This window comes from Scyliorhinus canicula, chromosome 4, assembly GCF_902713615.1.
Source record: "Scyliorhinus canicula chromosome 4, sScyCan1.1, whole genome shotgun sequence".
Taxonomy (NCBI): domain Eukaryota; kingdom Metazoa; phylum Chordata; class Chondrichthyes; order Carcharhiniformes; family Scyliorhinidae; genus Scyliorhinus; species Scyliorhinus canicula.
In genome coordinates, this window is record NC_052149.1 from 214391693 (window position 1) to 214415676 (window position 23984).

Here is a 23984-nt window from a genome sequence, read left to right on the forward strand (position 1 = left end):
TGCTTGATTGGCACCATATCCACCACCTTTAAACATTCAGTCTCTCCACCACCAGTGCAGTGGTCTGCACTGTGTACCATCTATTAGATGCACTGCAGCAATTCACCAAGGCTTCTTCAACAGCATTTCCAGAACCTGGAACTCCTACCACCCAAGACAAAGAGCATAGGCGTATGGCAACAACTCCATTTTCAAGTTCCAAATGAGTCACACACAATCCTGACTTGGAAATAGATCATTGTTCTTTCATTATTACTGGGGTCAAAATTCTGGAACTCCCTACCTAATAGCTTTGCTTAACAAAAATTAGATCACTCATTTGATTTTTTTTCTCTAAAATATGTATTTATTCAAAATCAAGGAACTGATAAAGACAAGGTTCAAGACATCAGACATCATTCAAATGCATCATGTAATAGGAAAGTAAGCGACACTTATTAGAAGACCTACGGTTTTGCTCATGATTAAAACGCTGGTCATTTATTGCTGGTAGTGTGGCATGTTCACAACTGTCAGGCCATTTAGTAAACTCATAAATGAGATGATAGATGAACCTTACAATTTTCATCTGATAAATCATGATTTAAGATCAAAGCTATATATAAGGATTCTTTTGAAATTACACATCAGAAAATTAGGATTCTCATCTTAATCTATGCTAAGTAGATTTTTAAAAAATAATAAACAACTCTGCATTCTATGAAACAAACTATGAGCTGGTGTTAAAACAAATAGGGAAGTGTCAAAATATGGTCAACACATTCTTTGAAGGACTGTAAAGAGGAAAAATTGGTTCAGACATTCTGGTCTTTGTACAACCCAAGCAATTAATGAATATTTGACTTTGTGCAATATGAAAACTGAAAATCCTGACCCAAAAGCTTTAAGCTGAAACAAGTTTACTGAAAGGTAAGGACAGAAACAGATGCAAGGCAGAAAAATATGCAGGGAAGTTCTTCCTGTTGATGTGAAACAGCTGCCAAAAGTTGTTCAGTCCAAGATTTTAATGTAATGATCTTCACCACAGGAAGAGCAAGTTTAAATGATAAGGAGCTTCATTTGGTGATGACAGATGTAACTACTCAGTTTTACGGCAGCAATACAAGCTCTTGCCTTGCCACAATGTTAACTGAATTTACACTCATTTTCAGTAAATGTCTGCTGGTACGACTGAGTAAGGAAATGCAGTGATCCATGATCCAGTAGCTCAGGCAACAGTTCTTTAGTTCTGAATTAACATCATAACTTTGGAAAGTGTTCTATTATTCACAATAAAATTCAATCAATAATGCTGGGAATAAAAAGGTACAGTTAAGAACAAAGAAGAAAACATCACAGGAACAGGCCCTTCGGTCCTCCAAGCCTGGACCTGTCATGATACCACCCTTGCAACACATTTCATCATTGGTGGGATTCCAAATCACTTTTGAGGAAGGTTTCTTAAGCGAAGGTGCAAAACTCTTAAGAGAATAGCAACACCTCCAGCTCACATACTTCTTGAACTTGATTATTCAATAAAATATAGTTCTACAGACAGTACTATCATTGGAAAAAATTGTAAGCAAGCTGATTTAAAAGGAAGATTCACTGGCCTGTGCAAAGGAAAGATTGTGCTGTCGATATGTACAAGTATATTTTCAATAATATTGCCTCTTTGCATTTGTACCAAACAAAATAGCACGCCAAAGATAATTTGGAAGAAAGAGTCATCTGCTGGTGGTATGTTTATGCCCTATGGTATTGAGTGGCTTTCCTCATATGTTATATGCATGCTCAAATACAAAGTCCTGAAAATTGGTAGGAATCAAATCAACACACAGCATTTCTTTTTGGTCATAAGGAAGCCTGGATTCATTTAAAGGGAAATTAACTGCGTCTTGATATCATAGCATTGCAAGTTCAATAACATGAGGCAGGGGTTTTATTGTTCTAATGTAGGACAAGATTTGAGAAATGTAGAAGAAAATGGGAACTAACATGAGGGAGGGGATTTAGGTTGTGGAAGTGAATGATTTCCACAATTTAGGTATCAATATTTCATGAAAACAGTTTACTAAATAACTGCTTATGAAAAGCATGTCTTCTTCCCGTCTGAAGTTGTAAACCAAGAATGTAAAACATTAGATGTGGATTAAATGCAAGTTAAAGTGCAGTAAAATGCTGAATACAGAACAAAGCCTCATTATTTTAATTCACCAGCAGTTACAAATCAACTACCAGAATCTAATGTGTATTGCATTAAATATTTTTAATTTTGTCCGTTCTATCACTTCCACCACTGATTCAGCAGTTTACTTTTCCCAATAATTGAGATATATGTTAAAGCTTGCACAGCACTACTTGAAGAGCATGATGTACCCCATTGTCCTGGCAAACATTCCACTCAACACCACCAAATAGGTCAATGGGTCCAAAAGCAAAATACTATGGATGCTGGTTATTGCCAGGCCTTTGTGGTTAGGATGAAGAACCACAACTGGTTGAGGTGAACACCAAAAATATATTGAAGGTAAAGCTAGATAAACATGAGAGCAAGGAATAGCATATTATGCTGATGGGGTTAGATGAAGAGGTGTGTGTAGAGCTGGGCTCATTAGCCTGTTTCTGTGCTACAGTACTATGTAATTTCATGTAGAATGTTGCTAAACACAAAATGGCAATAATATTTGTATAAAATGACATGGACTGTTTTTCAAAAACAACGTGAAGCGGCTCTGGACATTTCTGAAAGATACAAGACGCTTTATAAATTTCTGTTCCTCACAGTTTCACAGAAATTATCAGAGGGGCTGGTTTAGCACAGTGGGCTAAACAGCTGACATGTAATGCAGAACAAGGCCAGCAGCGCGGGTTCAATTCCCGTACCGGCCTCCCCAAACATGCGGCGGAATGTGGCGACTAGGGGCTTTTCACAGTAACTTCATTGAAACCGACTTGTGGCAATAAGCGATTATTATTATTGGACATGTTCACAAAGCCATTTCAGAAGACCAAAGTATGCAGAATAACTTGAAGGGTGTTTCACCTGCACAAATAAAAGGCTGCTAAATGCTACATGGGCAGAAATCACACATGGAAAATTCAGGACGGTGATAGTGGGTCACGCAGGAAGATGTTTATTCACAGTATGTTGAGAAGTTGACTCCACATCAGCATTAACTTAAATTTTTTCACTCTAATCCAACACACTCAGTCCACATGTATTTAGGAATATGATTAACTGCAGTCAGAATTTAGTGTGATACAGACAGATGCCCGAGGGGTGATAATTGTCTAAGTTTTACAGTGTTTCATGTCATGAAAATGGAATGTATACCACTGCACTTTTTTACTGTATAGGTCCCAGAAGCAGCAAAAGTTGTTCAATAAATGCTTCGTGTAGGGCATGATTACTTTTGAAGAGACAGTTACTTTTGTTAAATTTGAGGAAGGTGACAATTTAGATGCATTGTGATTACTGAGGCAACTGTGTGCCAAGTAAAGACAAAACATGCTCTATTCTTTCACACACATTTTTCGATTGCTTTGTTCAATCATTACTGGCGACAAAATGTCGAAGGGGATTTTCCACAGACTAACACTTGAGCAATGTTGAGACTGACGACTAGGAAAAGAAACTCAACAACCCATCTCTGGCATTTATCATTCTCCATTGAATTCTGAAGTAGTCAAATAATAGAAATTATTACAGAATACAATATTCCCTTTTTATCCTCAACCACGTAGATTTTGGAGATTTAAACTGAAAATTTTCATCTTGGGGAGGATGTTACAGGCCAAAATCCCATGCCTGTTTAGGTGGTATGAACCACTGCTGCCAGCAAATACAAATGAAACAAAAATTGTGTGACAAATTCCAGCCCCCATCTGTCCCTCTCTATAGATAAAAGAAATATCAAACTCCAAGCAAATTCACATATTGGATAATAAATAAGTCACCAAATCAACACTACAAAAATCAAGAATGTGACTAAATATTGCTAATATTATTGTGCATATTATCAGAAAGATAAGTGACAAAAATATAAAACAGCAGCCTTTAACATTTTAATTATAGGAGAACTGTAAACCTTTATTAAAAATGTGGTAAATTTTCACTTGACTTGCAAGCACACATCTTTTCCAGTGTCACAAATTATGCTCTGCCTTGCAGAAATCCACCTCTGTCACACAATGGTCAAAATTAGAGAGCATGAGATTAGCCAAGATTATATAGCAACATGCAAATTCAAATAGTAAATTAGAGCAGTTTCTGCCACACCAATTAACATGGAAAATTATGGGACCCACGGAATCCAGTCTACAGGGTTGTTTTTCTATGCTCAGCAGTATGGAAGAATGAGAGCAGATCCTACTCAGAAGTGAACATTGGTAATATTTATTTCAAGGTCTCTCCCTACAATGGGAGGTTCAATTCATTCTGCTTTTCTGCTGGAACTCAGCAACTCTGTTCCAAAGTTGTAATCTAATCCTTTCCCCAGGATATTGGCTCATTTGTCAATTTACAACGAAGCATAATAATTGTACCTGAAATGAAAATAAACTGTAAAATAATGTTCATTGCTGATGTCTCTTCCCCTTCTGCAACATTGGGATTTTATCCTCTCTAACTAGCTATGTTTATAGATCAGATATGCTCCATTGACTGAAATGATGCACACTGATCTTAAATTTTGTAATCACATTTTTCCTTGCTTAACTGTGCCGTGATTCAGCTATTTTTTGGGTCTTAAATTGCTCCAATGCTTCAAATATAAAAACGCAATCCCCACATCTATTTCAAAAGCACATATATAGTGTCAAACGTATAAAAAACAAAATCTTCTCCTCCTGGTTAACTTGAAAGAATTTAAATGTTGCAACTTTGTTGAAAATACCGTAATGTTTGCATTAATATTCCAAAACATTTGGGAAGCAAAACATCACTGTGGAATTGAGATATGCTTCAATCTCTCTTCTCAACACCTAACAAAGATCTTGGAACACTGAATAAGCTTGGAGTGTCCATGTAGCAGATCAGTGAAACATTAGTGGCACTCATTGTACAGATTAATGGAGTTAAACTGTCAGTTCAATCTGGTTGTCTGAGCAGAAAAACTATCTAATGGTGATGCACTAAATTAAAAAAGGGGAGGGGGAAGGCAAAATAATGTTTTCTTTTTAAAATCACAGAATTTATTCAGGTCTGTACGATTCCCAAGTTTAATAGTGATTTGCTGTAATATAGGATATTGAACCATTTAAAAAAAACTAAAAATCAGTTACTTTTAAAATTATATTGCATTTGGCTTAATTAAAGTCCTTGCTCCATTTAAAGTACTGGAAATTTTGGAAATTTGGTCTTAATGTACGGCTGGATACCAATTGAGATAGTCCACAATATACACTGTGAAAAGGGAAAGAAATTGAGCTTCCTTTCTGGTATAAGTACATTATGTTGCTGTTTTGTGGAAACACGTGGTCCCAAACACCAGATTAACGAGTAAACTGTTGCAAATTTAACACTTTTTTAAAAAAAGGTTGTGTTCTCCTTAATAACTTCATCATACCGTTGCTTGAAGAGAAACAAAATTAAACATCAATGCTCACAAAGCTGACTTGAAACAGAAATCTAAGACCACAGAAACACAACTGGTGATATGGAAAGCACTCTTTCTGCAATTAACCTGGGATAGTTGCCATATAATATCAGCAAGTACCTCTCCTCAGCAAATCTTGAGGTGAAAGCGCACACAAAGGTGGCTTTCTGACTTAACTATAATTATTTTTATTGCAGTGCTGCATTGAACCTTTTTATTACAAAAGTAAAATTGTATCATTTAGATTTGGCTATTTGTATTCAATGTGTCACAATCAATAAATGAATTCATCATTCCAATCGGAATGGTATAGTAGCTGCAATTAAAATGAGCGAATCAGAAAATCTGTTTGTCCCATATGTGCTGCCAACAACCGTAAAGAGCTTAATCGTCATTTGTGCACAAACTGGTATTTCCATTTTCTTACATTTATTCCAATTTAGTAACAGTTAACAATCAGCATCAAAAAACACTTTTAAAATATCAAATAGTTCAGATTTCCATACATGGCTCACAGCTATAAACATAAAACACAAGATTTTCTGGGGATTTGTGTTTTTGAAGTAATGCTATAAGCGGTTTATTAGGACTAAATTTGTTGGCTTCCTATTTTCAGCAAATGGCTAGTTACTGTCCAATCATGTGGTATAAGGAAGTAACTCTAAAGTATCTATGCTATAGTGTACCACTATAAACCTAACTTAAATAGTCTTAACAAGAAATCCATAAATAATTAATTACAATGCAAGTTATTGTATGGGGATATTTGGTACAGATAGGCGAATGTGCATCGTTTCAGAAGTGAGTCAAGCAACAAGTTGTTCAGTATTGTTATTAAGTGGGCCAGTATATTCAGTTCTAACTACACATATGAAATCCAGTCCTAGGTCAAATGGAAGTGAATTCAGTTTGACATAACTTAAAACAGACTAAGTGGGATGAATAAGTTCAGTGAGCTACAAATACAAAGAGCCATGTGGAATATGATGTAGGTTCAATAATGGAAATGTGGCTTAAAAATGGCGAGGACAGTGCATTCAATATTCATGGAGGAAAATCCCGTCAGGCTATAGCCATGATACACACCTGCCTCCGCTGGGTTATGGAGGAGTTAAATTGCCTTTGGTAAATTGCCTTTGCCCTGAATGGGGTGGGTAACCAGTTAAGTCTTCTTAAGGGCTTAACTACAGGCATTCTTACCAGTGCCAACTGGATTTTCGATCCGCACATGGGATATATGTTGTATTAGGAGTCCGTCTTTGAAACTGCAGCAGCCTTCCAGCAGCAGGCCAAGTTGTTATGGGAAACTCCAATGTACTTGGAAGCCTCTATTTTGAAAATTAACTGCAACTGAGGCAGTGCGCATACTGTGAACACATTTCCTTGATCTCAATGGGCCCTAACCCTTCTGGCCTTCTTATTTACCGGATTAGTTCCTGGCAACTGCAAATGGATGCAGCCTCATGCCTCCCTATATACTTTAGCAGGTCCCACTTCAATGGTAGGCTGCCAACCCTTGATTGCTGGAAGTCTCGGGAGTCTGCCCGTCCTTAATTGGGCGGGTTCCAATAGACAGGCACTTAATTGGCCACTTCATTCAATATTGCCCTCTGGGTCCCACTACCGACATTTGTGGTTTCCAATCACATTTGAACCAAATGGCAGAACTGGGGCCCCGAGAATGAAAATGCAACCCAAAGTTTTCAGGAAAGAGAGGGAAGTAAAAATAGGGAGGTAGGTGACAGTAGCTCTTCGGGAAGTCATTGTAATGTTGGAAAGAGGTGTTGTTGAGGTGGACAAAGAGTGAATCTATTTGATTAGAATTGAGAAGCAATAAGTGTATAATTTTGCTATTGAGGGTATTCTATTGTTCATCAAATACTGAAAGAGACTTAGAGGATCAAATTTGCAGGGAAATCATAGAGATGAGCAAGGACTATAGAGTTGTGATATAGGGGGACTTAATAGGGAAAAGCAGAGGGAGGGATTTCTTTGACTAGTATGTTCTTGGTCCAACTGGGAAGGCATTATAGCAGGATCTGGTGTTGGGGAAAAAGGTGAGACAAGTGGACTAAGTGTGACTGGAACACCTAAGAATGATCATTGTATCTTAAAGTTTAGGTTGATAATGGAAAAGAGTAAGGAATAATAAAAAATAGAACTTCCACATTAGAAGAGAGCTAACTTCAATGGGATGACAGGGGATCTATCTAGAGTAAAAAGCTCACCACAGTCCCTGTTTGTCATCTTGGGTTACCTGCCGGATGTGCATACCTGCAAAGATGTATTCACATTCAGCAAACATTGTCTCACGATTAATAGTGCTCATTTTCCTAAACTTATCATTTTGAGAAAAAGAAAAGAAAGTGTTGAACATCATGGGTAGTAAAAGAAATAAAAAGGGCGAAAATGCCACGAGTTACTTGTTCGTGCAAAGCGGTGGCAATAATTCTATTTTTTTTTTGAAAAATCCAACCTTCTCAAGTCTATGCCAAGGAGTATAGAATGTGACAGGTGCCCACTGGTCTCCTAGAAAGAGATTCTCTTTTATCTGGGCACCTTATTGAACCTAGTCAGAGGATGAATAACAATGAAACCTGATCCTGTTCACAACCACGTGTTACAAAGCAGGCTGGGGCACTAACTCAAATGGTTAGCTCACTGGGCTAAATCGCTGGCTTTTAAAGCAGACCAAGCAGGCCAGCAGCACGGTTCGATTCCCGTACCAGCCTCCCCGGACATGCGCCGGAATGTGGCGACTAGGGGCTTTTCACAGTAACTTCATTGAAGCCTACTCGTGACAATAAGCGATTTTCATTTCATTTCCTCTCTGCAACACAGAAACTCCAAAGTCAATTATCATGCCATTGGCACCGTGAAAGTTGATGTTAATCTGGAATCAGTCTTTGGACTTTTAAAAGTTTATATGGCATAGTTTCTATCATGCTCCCAGAGTTGTTCAACTGAACACACAAATGCATTATACATAGCTTATCTGCTGACTCAAGTTTCCATTGTCTCTCAGCTAAGGAAATGTTATACTCTGTCATAATACACATGCTTTGTTCCAAATACTGAAAATACTTATTTGAGCTGGTCTTCTACTCCTGCAAAAATCAATTATAAAATGAGCATCCATCTCCTGACTAGCTCATAAATTTAAAATCATTAATTTGCATCATTGTTTAATTTCAGCAAATATAAATATTAGTACCATTATTCAAAATGTTTATTGATGTTGAAATTTTCTGCACCCATGACTCTTGCTTACCTGTGGCTGTTGGCAAGTAGTATTAATTAAGCAAAGGAGAGGTACTTGATGCCGTTCAAACTGGCATTGGCTCTTACATAAAAACAAATTTTTGTTAAGACTTTCCAATTTTCCCCAGCTTCAGCAAGAAGGCAGAATGACCACAGTTAGATACAGAAATAGTACTTTGTAAATGTAATTCTGTATTCTGAACCATCATGTACCTGGTCCTAAAATCTGACCATTCAGTGTCAAAACTAGATTTTTCTCTCTTAAATAAAGATCATTTAACCTGCACACAAATACAGTACACATTGTTTTAAAACTACACAACATTATTTCCAGAATTAAAATTTCCTAAGCTTTATAAATATATACTGGGGAAAATGAAGGGGGATTTTCTTTTTAACATTAGATAACAGACTATTTTAATAGAAGAATATAGAGTTTCTGTTTAGGTACCTCCAGACAGTGATATCACAAACAATACTGAATGTTATTTAATCACAGTTTCTAATTGGTGCTTCAACTCATCTATTGCAGCTTAACATTTATAAAACTAATTACTGTACAAGAAGCTGAAAGCAACATTTCCTTTGAAAGTATTTTCAATTGATTTTGTTCTTGATGTCTTTTTTTTTTACAAAAATGCCTGAAATATAAACTGTACAAATTAGCTTAACATCAATCTATACTACATTTTCTCTACAAGAGTTCAACATATAATTGAAGTGTAATTTGTATACATTCAAACAATGCAGTGACTTCAAGAAGTTGTCCAAAATTTACAAAATATATCTGTTCCATCACAATACACAACAACTTCAGTTAAACCATATAAAAAAATCAGCAGTAAGATGGAGTACTGCCTGGAATTCAAAGACGGTGTGCTGATTATACATCATCAGCAGGTAATGGAAAGATACCTCCCCTTCCTCGTGTGAAAAATGCCATCTTTTCCCTGTAAGAAGAAGCACAAATTACAATCAAAAGTCTAACTTACCAGCACAAAGAATTATTCTTAATGTGTGTTCAAGAGGATTTTTGATACTTGCTTCATGAAAATTACAAATATGCAATTAACTGAACATGAACAGCACTAGCTGAACAAATAAGCTCCCTTTCAAGCACATAAAAGTTTGAAAGGTAAAATAAAACAGGTGGTGCTTCATCAGATGTCACCAAAGGGTGAAGAGGGACAGGTTAGTACCCTGACTAACAGGGTATGGGCGGTGGCATAGTGATATTGTCAGTGGACAAGTAATCCAGAGACCCCAGTAATCTGGGGACCCGGGTCCCCTCACGGCACATTTGAATTCAATAGAAATCTGGAATTAAAAAAGTTTAATGAAGACCATGAAACTATTGTCTTATCCAATTCCCTGGAAATCTGCCACCCTTACCTGGTCTGGCCTGTGACTCCAGCAATGTGGTTGATTTACAGCATTAGCCTAGCATTCTGTTCAATTAGGGAAGGGCAATAAATGCTGGCTTAGCCAGCGACGCCCACATCCTTGAACGAACATAAATATATATATATTGTATTAATGAGCTGCTAATCCTTGCTATACAGCTGTGAAAAATACACCAAAGTAGAGTCTGGTACTGCTTATGAGGATGGAGTAAAGTAAGAATACAAAATGGAGGAATTTAGCTATTGCCACACTTGCATAGAATTTACAGTGCAGAAGGAGGCCATTCGGCCCATCGAGTCTGCATCGGCTCCTGGCAAGAGCACCCTACCCAAGGTTAACACCTCCACCCTATCCCCATAACCCAGTAACCCCACTTCTGCACCTCTTAATTACTAGTACAAAACAGTGTTATATGAGGTGGATTGAAAAGACATGAGGGAGCAGGATAAAGCAATTAACTTGGAAAAAAAGGGAGCAAAACACAACTGTTCAATGCTAGAGGTGAAACATTTCCCACCATTCACATAAAACTCACCAGAATGATTGCATCTCTAGGGGCTCTTTCTGACTCTGTTCTCGTAACTTATGCACCTCTTTAGATGTTTTCTTCATAAGCCTTTGAACTTTGTTCTCCTGTTTCTGTTGTTCTTTTGTTTGCTCTGCCTGGGGTAATGAGAAAATAGCACTTTTTAAAACTTATTTTGCTTAAAATGAGCTGCATTAAATTAACGGAAGCTACAGTTGATCCCATCAATAGGGCTTTTAAAGAAATGAGTGAACCCAGTTGAATAACATTTGCATGACAAATGACAGTTAAGTTTTACACAATTCCTAGTAAGCAGCAATTCTCATTAACCCTTTTATTTCAGTTGGGTGAGATAAAAATGTTCTTGAAGTTTAAAAATGTCCATCCAGTAATTGGTATGAGAAGTAATCCTAAGGGACTTCATCGACCAGAACTTTTGAGATATATAGATTATACTTTTGTCTTCACTTTTTCTCACACCCAACGAAAAGTAACTCCAAAGACAACCTCAAACATTCAATGAATTGATCTTCAATGTGTATGCACATGTTGTTTCACAGAACAATTGGTAAAATATTAAACATATTCATTCACAGATGGTATTATAGAGTTGTTGAAATCAGTCCAAGCAGTTCATATAAAAGTTAACTCAACAAGTTAAATCAGTTCTGCTCTCCAGCCAAAAAAAATTCACAAGGGGGGTAGTTGATCACCTACTTAATAGATTATGCAAACACTCGAGCAATGGAATGGTGTTTTGCTGTTACTATCACCACATTTACACAGTACCATTAACATGGAATACATCCTAAAGAATTTAATGGAGGTTAAACACTGGGATTGGGAGCGGCGTTCAAAAGCTTGGCCAAAGAGGTGGGCTTTCAGGAGGATTTTGCAGGAGAAGCTGGTCGGAAGGTAGATGGACAGGCAGTGTGTGGCTTATCTGGCTGAAAATATGGCTGTCAATGGTGGTACAAAGGGTGGGACAATGCAGAAGAGACTGGAACCAGCAGATCGAAAATTGAGGAAAAGGGTTGTATTTACTAACTTGGCCAAAACTCTAAGTAATATATTATAAGAATTAACATTCTTACATTCATTTTTTTATTATAAATTTAGAGTACCCAATTCATTTTTTCCAATTAAGGGGCAATTTAGCATGTCCAATCCACCTAGCCTGCACATCTTTGGATTGTGGGGGCGAAACCCACGCAAACACGGGGAGAATGTGCAAACTCCACACGGACAGTGACTCAGAGCCGGGATCGAACATGGGACCTTCGTGCCGTCAGGCTGCAGGGCTAACCCTATGGGCCACCGTGCTGCCACATTCTTATATTCATAAAAGACAGATGTATTTGAGACATCAGTCTGAGACTGAGGCACTTTACTCAAATACTAGATGACAAAATTATAGTATATAGAAAAAATGTCAATGCGATATTTGACAAGTATTGTCTGCGTTCTGGTGATTCTGATGAAATTATGTTGTTAATTAATACTTCTGTGAAACAGGTTAATTATTTCTATCACTTCAGTATATTTGGGAACTATTTAATCAAACCCATATTATGGTTAGTAAACAACAGTTTTGGCGTGACATTTAAAAAATAAAAATAAATTTGCAAAGCCATGTAGAAACTATTCTTTCAGAATGCAGTAGAACTTAATTTGGGCATTTCCAACTCTCTCGCTCGTTGGCTCTCCTGTTTGCTGTTGCCCTCCCTGACCCTTTCACTCGTCGCTTCTCTTCCTGGCCCTTCTGCTTGCAGCTCCTCCTTCTGCCTCCTCTCTCTCAATGTCCCTCTCCCAAGCACCACTCACAGCAAGGATTCGGGAAACGGAAGTGGCGAGTGAGGGAGGCGGTGAGTGAGAGGGTTGGCCAACAGGGAAGGCGGCAAGCAGGGTGGAGTGGGAGAGGAAAATGTTGAGTGGGAGAGGCAAGAGGTTGGTCAGCTAGTGGGAGAGGTGGCAAGCAATTAGAAATGGTTAGCAAATTTTTTTAATGTATTTTATTTACGGGAGGGGTGCTTTGGTGGGGGGAGGTGTCAATTATGTAGTTAGGAGGTGTTAGACTAGGCTTTAATTTGTGTAACATTTCCTGGGTACCTACCCACGTAAGTACCACAGAACTGTCCCAAGACTCCAACTCCTAGTTAGAGAAATGCAGGGATCAGGAGAATTTCCCATCTGAAGTTGAATCTTCCCAGTAGTTCCCACTTAGATCTGCATGACAAGGTTCCACAGGGTCCCAATACATATCTCAGTTGTACATCCGGTCTCCGACAACCCAGAGACCGGAAGATCTTTTAAAAATGTGTTCATGGGATGTAGGTGTTGCTGGCTGGATGAGCATTTTTTGCCCATCCAGGACGATTGCTGTGGATCTGGAGTCACATGTAGGCCAGGCCAGGTAAGGACAACTAGTGATTTCCACTAGTGAACAGGTGGGTTTTTAATGACAATCAACAATGATTTTGTGGTCATTATTAGACTTTAAATTCCAGATTTTTTATTGAATTCAAATTTCTCCATCTGCCGTGAAGTAAGATTACCAAACTTTTCACTTTTTTTTTCTGTAAACTGACATGCGATGCAAAAGTTACAAAATCTGAAAATCAGGAGGAACTCCTTTTCATTACAAATTTAGATTTGCGGAATTATAATGAATAATAACTAATCTAACTGTAGCCTTGAAACTGTTTCTAACACCACTAATTATGGTTTCTCATTTGTTATGAACTAAAGCTAAGCAAATAATAGTTGATAAGCTGACATTGTTAAAATGCTGACGTCAAGCCCATTTTGCAAATATTTTGCTTCTATAGTACCATATTTGTGCTTCACGAGGCCCGCACTGAACTGCAAAAATCACAAGAAGAAAGTAAAGCAACCCAAGTTTCTAACAAGTGTCCTTAAGCATTGACTGTATTTTAGGAAATACAACCTCAAAAGGATCTGGTGACATAAAAGGCGATGTCCAAAAATCTTACTGGACACTTTTAAAAAAACTTCAGTGATGCTAAAATCACTGGGAAATGCGGACAGCAACATTAGTATAAAATTCACAAAGGTCTCTGAGGAATAGCTGGAGCTAAAAACCTCGAGAGTACCGAGTTCATTTAATGAATGGACTACGTTGCCGAAAGAGATGTGTGTTCCTGAGAGAAATCTATTGTGACCAAGACAAAGAATATCATGCTTTTATAGTGTAGAAAGAGGCAAATAAATAACAGCCCAATGGTTTGATCCCAACCATATCAAATTTTTGATAGATGTCCATAAAAAAATGAATGGTACTTAACATGAGTCATCTTGATTGGCTGCTGCCAATTAGGTGGGAAATATTTTGTAAAAAATGGTTGCACCCATAAAGAGGTGGTGTTGACAATAAACCATAAAAATTATTTTAAAAGACACTTCCTTCTACCATCCTCTGGGCCATGACTTCACCACCAAACATTAAGCCATTGTTTGCAGGACTGTCACTGACCTCACCTCCTCTGGAGATCTTCCTTCTACAGCTTCCAACCTCATAGTCCCCCAATCTTGCACAATCCGCTTTGATCCCCTTCCCAAAATCCACAAGCAGGGGGGCTATCCTGGTAGTCCCATCATATCAGCCTGTCCCTGCCCCATGGAGCTCATTTCTTCCGAGGTTGACCATTCTCTTTCCCTTTATCTTCCAACCTACATTTGCGATTTCTCCGATATCCCTTTGTCATATCAACAATTTCCAGTTCCTGGCCCTAATTGCCTCCTTTTCACGACGGACGTCCAATCCTACACCCAAGTCCCCCACCAGGATGGTCAAGAGCGCTCCACTTCTTCCTTGAGCAGAGAACCAAATAATCCATCCACCACCATTCTCCTCCACCAAGCTGAACTTGTTCTCTCACTCGACAATTTCTCCTTTAACATGTCTCACTTTCTGCAAATAAAATGCATGGCTATGAGTACCTGTATGGGCCCAGTTATGCCTGTCTTTTGCAGATATCTGGAACATTCCTTGTTCCAGTCTGTTATTCATAGTTTCATAGAATTTACAGTGCAGAAGGAGGCCATTTGGCCCATCGAGTCTGCACCGGCTCTTGGAAAGAGCACTCTACCCAAGCCCATACCTCCACCCTATCCCCATAACCCAGTAACCCCACCTAACACTTAAGGGCAATTTATCATGGCCAATCCACCCAAACTGCACATCTTTGGACCGTGGGAGGAAACTGGAGCACCCGGAGGAAACCCACGCACACACGGGGAGAACGTGCAGACTCCACACAGACAGCGACCCAAGCCGGGATTCGAACCTGGGACCCTGGAGCCGTGAAGCATTTGTGCTAACCACTAGCCTGACACACTTTCCCTCGCTTGGAACATGCTGGAAACCTTTTCAGATCAATCAACAGCTCCTTTGATTTGCATGAACATTCTTTCCTTGACCAACAGGTCCTGGAGTGGAGCATGACCAGGATCTGGTGGCATCTGGCTCGGAGGTAATGGGTTTTGCCAACTCTCCATTTGCCTGGATGAGCACAGCTCCAACAACACTCAAGGAGCTCAACACCATCCAGGAGAAAGCAGCCCTGCTTGATTGCTCCCCCTTCCATTAACATTCAAACCCTCCACCACCAACGCACAGTGGCAGCCGTGTGTACCATCTACAAGATGCACTGCAGTAACTCCCCAAGTTCCTTTGGCAGCACCTTCCAAACCCACGACTGCTACCATCTAGAAGGACAAAGGCAGCAGACATCTGGGAACAACACCACCTGGGTACAACTTTGTCTTTTAAAAAGCATTTAGATAGTTATAGGGGTACATAATAAGAGCATAAGAACTAGGAGCAGAAGTAGGCCATCTGGCCCCTCGAGCCTGCTCCACCATTTAACGAGATCATGGCTGATCTTTTGTGGACTCAGCTCCACTTTCCGGCCCGAACACCATAACCCTTAATCCCTTTATTCTTCAAAAAACTATCTATCTTTACCTTAAAAACATTTAATGAAGGAGCTTCAATTGCTTCACTGGGCAAGGAATTCCATAGATTCACAACCCTTTGGGTGAAGAAGTTCCTCCTACACTCAGTCCTAAATCTACTTCCCCTTATTTTGAGGCTATGCCCCCTAGTTCTGCTTTCACCCGCCAGTGGAAACAACCTGCCCGCATCTATCCTATCTATTCCCTTCATAATTTTATATGTTTCTATAAGATCCCCCCTCATCCTTCTAAATTCCAACGAGTACAGTCCCAGTCTACTCAACCTCTCCTCGTAATCCAACCCCTTCAGCTCTGGGATTAACCTAGTGAATCTCCTCTGCACACCCTCCAGTGCCAGTACATCCTTTCTCAAGTAAGGAGACCAAAACTGAACACAATACTCCAGGTGTGGCCTCACTAACACCTTATACAATTGCAGCATAACCTCCCTAGTCTTAAACTCCATCCCTCTAGCAATGAAGGACAAAATTACATTTGCCTTCTTAATCACCTGTTGCATCTGTAAACCAACTTTCTGTGACTCATGCACTCGCACACCCAGGTCTCTCTGCACAGCAGCATGCTTTAATATTTTATCGTTTAAATAATAATCCCGTTTGCTGTTATTCCTACCAAAATGGATAACCTCACATTTGTCAACATTGTATTCCATCTGCCAGACCCTAGCCCATTCACTTAACCTATTCAAATCCCTCTGCAGACTTCCAGTATCCTCTGCACTTTATCGCTTTACCACTCATCTTAGTGTCATCTGCAAACTTGGACACATTGCCCTTGGTCCCCAACTCCAAACCATCTATGTAAATTGTGAACAATTGTGGGCCCAACGCGGATCCCTGAGGGACACCACTAGCTATTGATTGCCAACCAGAGAAACACCCATTTATCCCCACTCTTTGCTTTCTATTAATTGCATTGATTCCAACAGCCAAGTTGTCCACCATCCTGTCTCAATGTTCTCCTTAAATCTATATTCAGAATCCCCTACAGTGCAAGAGGAGGCCATTCGGCCCACTTAATCTTACACTGACCTTCTGAAAGAATACCCTACCCAGGCCTACTCTCCCGCCCGATCCCCATAACCCCACTAACCTTTTGAACACGATGGAGCAATTTAGCATGGCCAATTCACCTGACCTGCACATCTTTGGACTGTGGCAGGAAACCTGAGCATCGGGAGGAAACCCAGGCAGACGTAGGGAGAAAATGCAAACTCCACCAAGGTTGGAATTGAACCCGGGACCCTGGAGCTGTGAGGCAGAAATGCTAACCACTGTGCCACCCCATGTTGTGCTAAACATAGATCATACAGTGCAGAAGGAGGCCATTCGGTCCATCAAGTCTGCACCGATCCACTTAAGCTATCACTTCCACCCTATTCCCATAACCCAATATCCCCTCCCAATCTTTTTGGTCACTAAGGGCAATTTATCATGGCCAATCCACCTAACCTGCATGTCTTTGCACTGTGGGATGAAACTGGAGCACCCGGAGGAAACCCACGCAGACACGGAGAGAACGTGCAGACTCCGCACAGACCCAGCGGGGAATTGAACCTGGGACCCTGGCGCTGTGAAGCCACAATGCTATCTACTTGTGCTACCGTGCTGCCCTAATGTTTATGTTATGTTATGTTTTAAAGGGTTTTGCTTTAACAATAGAGCTAAAAGATAACCAGGTTGCTGCATTATAGGTTATTTAACCAGTTGAACAGACTTTAGTTAGAGGTATTACTTTCTCACAGTCTAAGATGGAAGAGAGGGAAATCCCCCAAGTGCCTATGATGTTACCATGTAGCCTTTGGTTACAATGCATAACATCCCTCCCCCTTTACTCCTGTAGTGTGTCAAGACATTTGAACAAATATTAACTTATATCTGTTCCACACTGGGCTCAGGCACATCATCTAATAAAGTTGGTTGTTCTTCAGCTTCCACACATGCTGTTGGTCAACTGTTGTAGAATCTGAATTTGACTCGGTCGGAATCACTGGTTCGGGATTTCCAATTTTGAATGTCAGATGTTGATCTTTCAGATACCAACTCTGCAAATTCTGTTATTGAAGCAAGGATTTGATCAGTGCATCTCCTCCATTCTCTTGTCATCGGTTTGCACCATATTGTGTATTGCATGAGTATTGTGGCAAGTACCCACTTCACTTGAAGAGTAGCTTCTTGCTAAAACTATTTCTCCTTGATCAGAACTTCTTGGTTTCATGTCTGTTCATGGCAAGTAACTTTGTTTTGTTGTTGTCGTTCTACAATGGTTGAAGTGTCAGGATGTAAGAGCAAACCAAACTTGGTTCTCAACTTCTGTTTTAGAAACAATACTGCCAGTGTGAGTTTTGGTTGTTGCATGTGTTATGACCCCCTCGGAGGTTATGGACTATGCACTATCCATTTAGCCGTGACCACCATGGAGTATGAACTCCCCGGTAAAACAGACATGGCTTACCCTGAACAAGGGGTAACCTCATTCTATAAATACCCCAATCTGGGTGCAGGTCGGGAGGGTGACCCTTCGGGGCGAGGAGAGTTAGTTGTGTATACTAAATAAACTTGTGTGTTCATTTTACATCCTACTGTGCATTTCTGTCTGTCTCTTTGTTGGATTCAACAACTTGGGAAAGGAGAAAGTTGTTCATACTTTTAGCTAAAAGGTCCTTCATCCTTCGATACCATTCTTCAATGACTGTACCAACCCCTTCTCCAGCTCTTCTACTTGTGGAAGGATGATGAGGCATGTTGTATGCCATTGCTTCAAAGGTAGTTCACAAATTCCTTTGACATGAACGGAGTCCTGTTATTGCCAACTAGCTGTTCCTGCTTGCCAAACTGTGCAAATACTTCATCCAGTCTTTCAATTGTCTTTTCAATAGTCGTTGACTTAATTATTATTATTTTGAGCTTTTTGGAATATGCATCCACTAGGGCAAGAAATATATATCCTTCAATTGGCCCCTCGAAATTGATATGTACTCTTTGCCATGGTTGCTTTGATCAATCCCAAGGGTGAAATGGTTGCAGAGGTGAAGTATTTTGTATCTCAGCACAAGTCAGACATTGACCTAACCTTTCTTCAATATTTGAGTTTAGACCTGGCCACCAGAAATAACACCTTGCAAGCTTTTTTTGTATAACTCCTGGATGTTCTTTGTGGAGTTGATCCTGTATATGACTTGGCAGGCATGGTGAAATGATAACTCCGATCCCTCATACAAGTACCCTGTCTTGTACAATTAATTCAAGTTCCCTTGTTTGGTACAGCTTGAATTCCGGATTCCTCCTCGGTTTATCCAGTGGTATACCTTTCAAGATCATGTCCAGGTCTTCCCCATCACCGGAACTAACCTCGCTTGTCTTTGCACTTGAGATGCAGTAATAGGTACACGATCTGCCTGGGTAAAGTGCACATTCTTTACATCGTTCTCCTGTGATTCGGCTCCATCTCGCATTGGTAAATGTGATAGAGCACCGCCGTTCGCATGTTGCTCCCATCTTCTGTATTTAATTTTGTAATTATGCGCTGATAAGATGAGGGACATCTCTGCAAATGGCTTACTGCTAGAGACGGTATTTCTTTGTATGGACCAAAAATCGTTGTCAATGGCCTGTGGTCTGTTAACCAGGTAACATGACTTCCACACAAGTAGTGATGAAATCGTCTGATTCCAAAGATTATACTCAAGTCTACTTTTTCCAACTGAGCATACTTCTGTTCAGCACTTGTCAAAGTGAATACTTTTGGTCTTTCATCTCTACGTAGCATTGTATGAGCGACAACTACACCCATCTCATAGGGTGAGGTGTCACAAGCGAGTTGTATTTTCAACTAAGGGCCAAAATGAATTCTGATTTCTGAGGGTCATTTTTGACTTCTTTTTATGCCTCTTCGTAGTCATATGTCCAAGCCCATTGCTGATTCTCACATAATAATGCATGAAGTGGTTTTAATATGATATTGAGATTTGAATTTTCCATTGTAGTTGATGAATCCCAAAAATTCTTTCAGGTGCTCCTGTTCAATGTTGTTGGGAATGATATTTTAATTACTGGCAAAACTGTTCAGGTCACTAAGGATTTGTTCCACAGACTTTTGGAATAGGGCCGATGCAGACGTTATTCCAAACGGCAGGCACCTGAACAGTCCTTTGTGTGTTACAATAGTTAGATGAGGTTGCGACTCAGCTGCGACCTTAATCTGGAAAATGCATGGAAAAAATCTCTCACTGAACTGTTGTCCACCCAGCAATCCAGAAAATAGGTCCTCTATTAATGGTAAGGAATACTGGTCGGCACATAACACAGTTTGTCATTTTAAAATCACCAGATTCTTACTGAGCCAGCTGTCTTGATAACTAAGACAATTGAGATTGCCCAATCTCTCATCGTCACACTCGCGATCACTCCATCTTTGATCAATTTGCCAAGTTCTACTTCAACTTTTGGTTTGATAGCATGTAGCACATTTCATGCCACTAAGCATTTAGGGGTGCTATCAGGTTTTATCTTCAGCTGTGCGTCGATTCCGGTCATTTCCCCTAAAGTGTTTTCAAATATATTTTTGGACTTTTCAATGAGTTGCTGTTATGTGTTCTTTCCATCAGCCAATTGGTTCACAGCTTGCCAATTTAGTTTAATTTTGTTCAACCACACACTTCCAAAAAGTGTTGGAAAATTTCCTTTTTGCACAGATAATTGCAATTTTTCAGATTGACCATTCACTTCAACTTGCACCAAGCTGTAATCCTTCACTGGCACCATCTCATCAGTGCAAATTCTCAAGATTATATCAGACATTGAGTTCAACAACTTGACACTGAACTTCACCTCAATCTTGACCCCTTTGTACAATTACATTTTAATGTCCCAACGCAACCCCCTGCCCCATAGGACCATCTATCACTTGTTCTTAATCACCACAGATCACAGAATACTACAGTGCAGATGAGGCCTTTCGGCCCATCGAGTCTGTACTGATGCATGAAAGGCCCTGACCTGCCCACCTAATCCCACTTGCCAGCACTTGGCCCATAGCCTTGAATATTATGGCATGTACTTATCCAGGTACTTTTTAAAAGGATGTGAGGCATCCCGCCTCTACCACCCTCCCAGGCAGTGCATTCCAGACTGTCACCACTCTCTGGGTAGAAAAGGTTTTCCTCAAATCCCCCCTAAAACTCCTGGCCCTGACCTTGAACTTGGTCCCATCGTAACTGACGCTTCAAAAAAAAAAAAAAGGGGAACAGCTGCTCCCTATCCACCCTATCGCTGCCCCTCATAATCTTGTGCACTGCTATCAGGTCACCCCTCAATCTTCTCTGCTCCAGTGAAAACAACCCAAGCCTATCCAACCTCTCTTTATAACTTAAATGTTCCATCCCAGCCAACATTCTGATGAATCTTCTCTATGCCCCCTCCAGTGCAATTACATCCTTCCTATAATGTGGCGATCAGAATTGCAGAGTACTCCAGCTGTGGCCTCACCAAAGTGCTATACAGCTTCATCATGACCTCCCTATTTTTGTAATCTGTGCCCCAATTGATAAAAGCGAGTGTCCCATATGCCTTTTTCACCACCCTATTAATCTGCCTTTCTGCCTTCAGAGATCTATGGACAAACACTCCAAGATCACTCTGTTCTTTGGGTCCCAGTGTCAGATCTTTTAAAGTATACTTCCTTGTTAAATTACTCCTTCCAAACTGTATCACTTCACACTTTTCAGGGTTAAATTCCATCTGCCACTTATCCACCCATTTGACCATCCCGTCTCCATCTTCCTGTAACCCAAGACACTCAAACCTCACTGTTAACCACCCAGCCAATCTTTGTGTCATCTGCAAACTTACTGATCCTACCCCCAACATTGTCATTTATATAAATGACAAACAATAGGGGCCCCAGCAAGGATCCCTGCGGTACGACACTGGTCACTGGCTTCCAGACACTAAAGCTAATTACGAATCCACCTTATCAAATCATCCTGCACCCATGTGCATTTGCCTTCTTAATAAGTCTTCCATGTGGGACCTTGTCAAAGGCTTTTCATGAAATCCATGTAAACTACATCAACTGCACTATCCTCATCGACACACTTGGTTACATGCACAGGGCTGGTTTAGCTCACCAGGCTAAATCACTGGCTTTGAAAGCAGACCAAGCAGGCCAGCAGCACGGTTCGATTCCCGTACCAGCCTCCTGGACAGGCGCCGGAGTGTGGCGACTAGGGGTTTTTCACAGTAACTTCATTGAAGCCTACTCGTGACAATAAGCGATTTTCATTTCATTTCAAAATTCAATCAAATTTGTGAGGCATGACCTCCCTCTGACAAAGCCAGGCTGACTATTCCCGATCAAACCTTACCTCTCCAAGTGGAGATAGATTCTCTTCTTGAGAAAATTCTCCAGTAGTTTCCCATCCACTGAAGTGAGACTCACGGTCTGTAGTTCCCTGGTTTGTCTCTACAACCTTTCTTAAAATAGTGGGATCACATTAGCTGTTCTCCAGTCCTCTGGCACCTCCCCTATGGCTAGAGAGGAATTAAAAATTTGGGTCAGAGCCCCGGCAATCTCCTCCCCCGCCTCCCACAGCAGCCTGGGACACAACACATCTGGACCTGGAGATTTGTCCTTTCACGTAAACATCTATCAAGGTCAGTGATGATAAATCCAAATGGCAATGTCTAGCGGTCAATGGACGTTTTGAGCATGCTCTGGATGCGCAGCTTTAGACAATGTTGAGGAGAGCAATGGGATAGGAGTGAGGATGTAGTGAAGCTGAAATATATTCTTTATTATAAACGCAGCGTGACCTTAAGGACTTCACAGTGTCTCAGCATTTTGGAATTTACAAGCACCAGGTCTGGCCATGAGGGCAGACTGTCTGTATTGAAGAGAAGGGATTTTATTGTTTGGCAGCCAAGTGTGTGAACACAGTCATCCTCAGGTAGTCAATATCCATAGAAAGAGGAGGATGAAAGCAGGCCCACATCCGTAATTGAGTGTGCTCGATGTCAATGTGATGGAGAAGAAGGTGACACACAGGACAGAGTAATCTCAAAATGGATTAACACCTGTGGAGTTTCCTTGGCCCAAGTATCACCTGTCGGTGTCACCAACGAAGCTACACAGAATGTGTTATGCTGAAGGTAGATTTTCTTGAAGAGCTTTGTCAGACTGGATGCAGCGATGAGTCCACCAAGGACTGAAGCACAGCTCCTGGCTACACTAGGCACTGTAGTAACTGAGTTGATGGAGAAATGCTGGAGGAGACAGCACCTTCTGATGTCTGATGTTGAGACCCCGCCATTAAATTAGCACCTCATCGCAACACATGCTTCCATGGCTTCATCAGCCTTCAAAGGATAAAGAAAATTGTGCGCCTAATCGACTTCCTGTCTCATCGTCCTCATCCCTTCCATTGACGTCCTCATCGGAGGGACTTGTGGATCGTCATCGGAGGAACGTGGAGCTCCTCCATGTCCGCATGTGGCAAGTCCTCCCTCCTTTGCAGTGCAGGTTCTGCAGCACACAGCAAGACGTAATAATCCGTGAGACTCTGGGGAATGTACTGGAATGCTTCACCAGATCTATTGCGGCATCAGAATTGTATCTTCAAGATGCCAATAGTGTGCTCTACCAATGTTCAGGGAGCGGATGGAGCATTATTTGTACCTTCTGTTGGTTGGATTTTGTGACCACCACACAGATCCTTTGTGTGTGTCATTTGCTACTGAGAAGCTAATGCTGTCTGGAATTTATGATCTACTCTGGATGTATGAGTCATGGCAACTTTCTGGGTATCATGCCCAAAGCTGCATGTTCTGCTTCTTGTGGTTACTGACCAACTATACATTGAATGAGTGAAAGCCTGTCCTGTTACCGTATAGAAATGCCTATTGCCAGGCAGCTTTTATAGCGACAAGTGCAGTCCATGGCACCCTGCACCTGTGGAAATTCAGAAAGCACAGCAAAGCCCAATGCTCTGGCATACGGGCTTGTTTGATTGCCAGCAAGCCAACATAATTGTGTGCCTTGGCAAAAGACAGTCTGTTACCTCTTGTATGAATTTAGGCGTGAAGGTTACTTGGACTTGAAAGTTGAGAGATCCCTAGTGGAGACCTGGAAGAGCTTCTTGTGTAGGAGTTAAGAGCAGTGGTGATTTTCAGAATCACTGGCAATAGATGTCCTCCAAGTCAAACTGGCATCAACTCATG

General features: G+C 40.6%; 1 protein-coding gene across 2 annotated transcripts in view; it reads right to left on the bottom strand.

Moving 5' to 3' along the window:
• Window positions 1-323: 323 nt before the first annotated feature.
• wwc1 (WW and C2 domain containing 1) overlaps window positions 324-23984 on the bottom strand; it is a 204741-nt gene continuing 181080 nt past the window's right edge. For both annotated transcript variants that reach the window (XM_038796050.1, XM_038796049.1), the window contains exons 22-23: window positions 10780-10907; window positions 324-9790 (exon numbers count right to left, since the gene is read on the bottom strand). In XM_038796050.1, the coding sequence (XP_038651978.1) occupies window positions 9724-9790; window positions 10780-10907 (195 nt within the window). In that variant the 3' untranslated portion in view covers window positions 324-9723. The remainder of the gene's footprint in view (window positions 9791-10779; window positions 10908-23984) is intronic.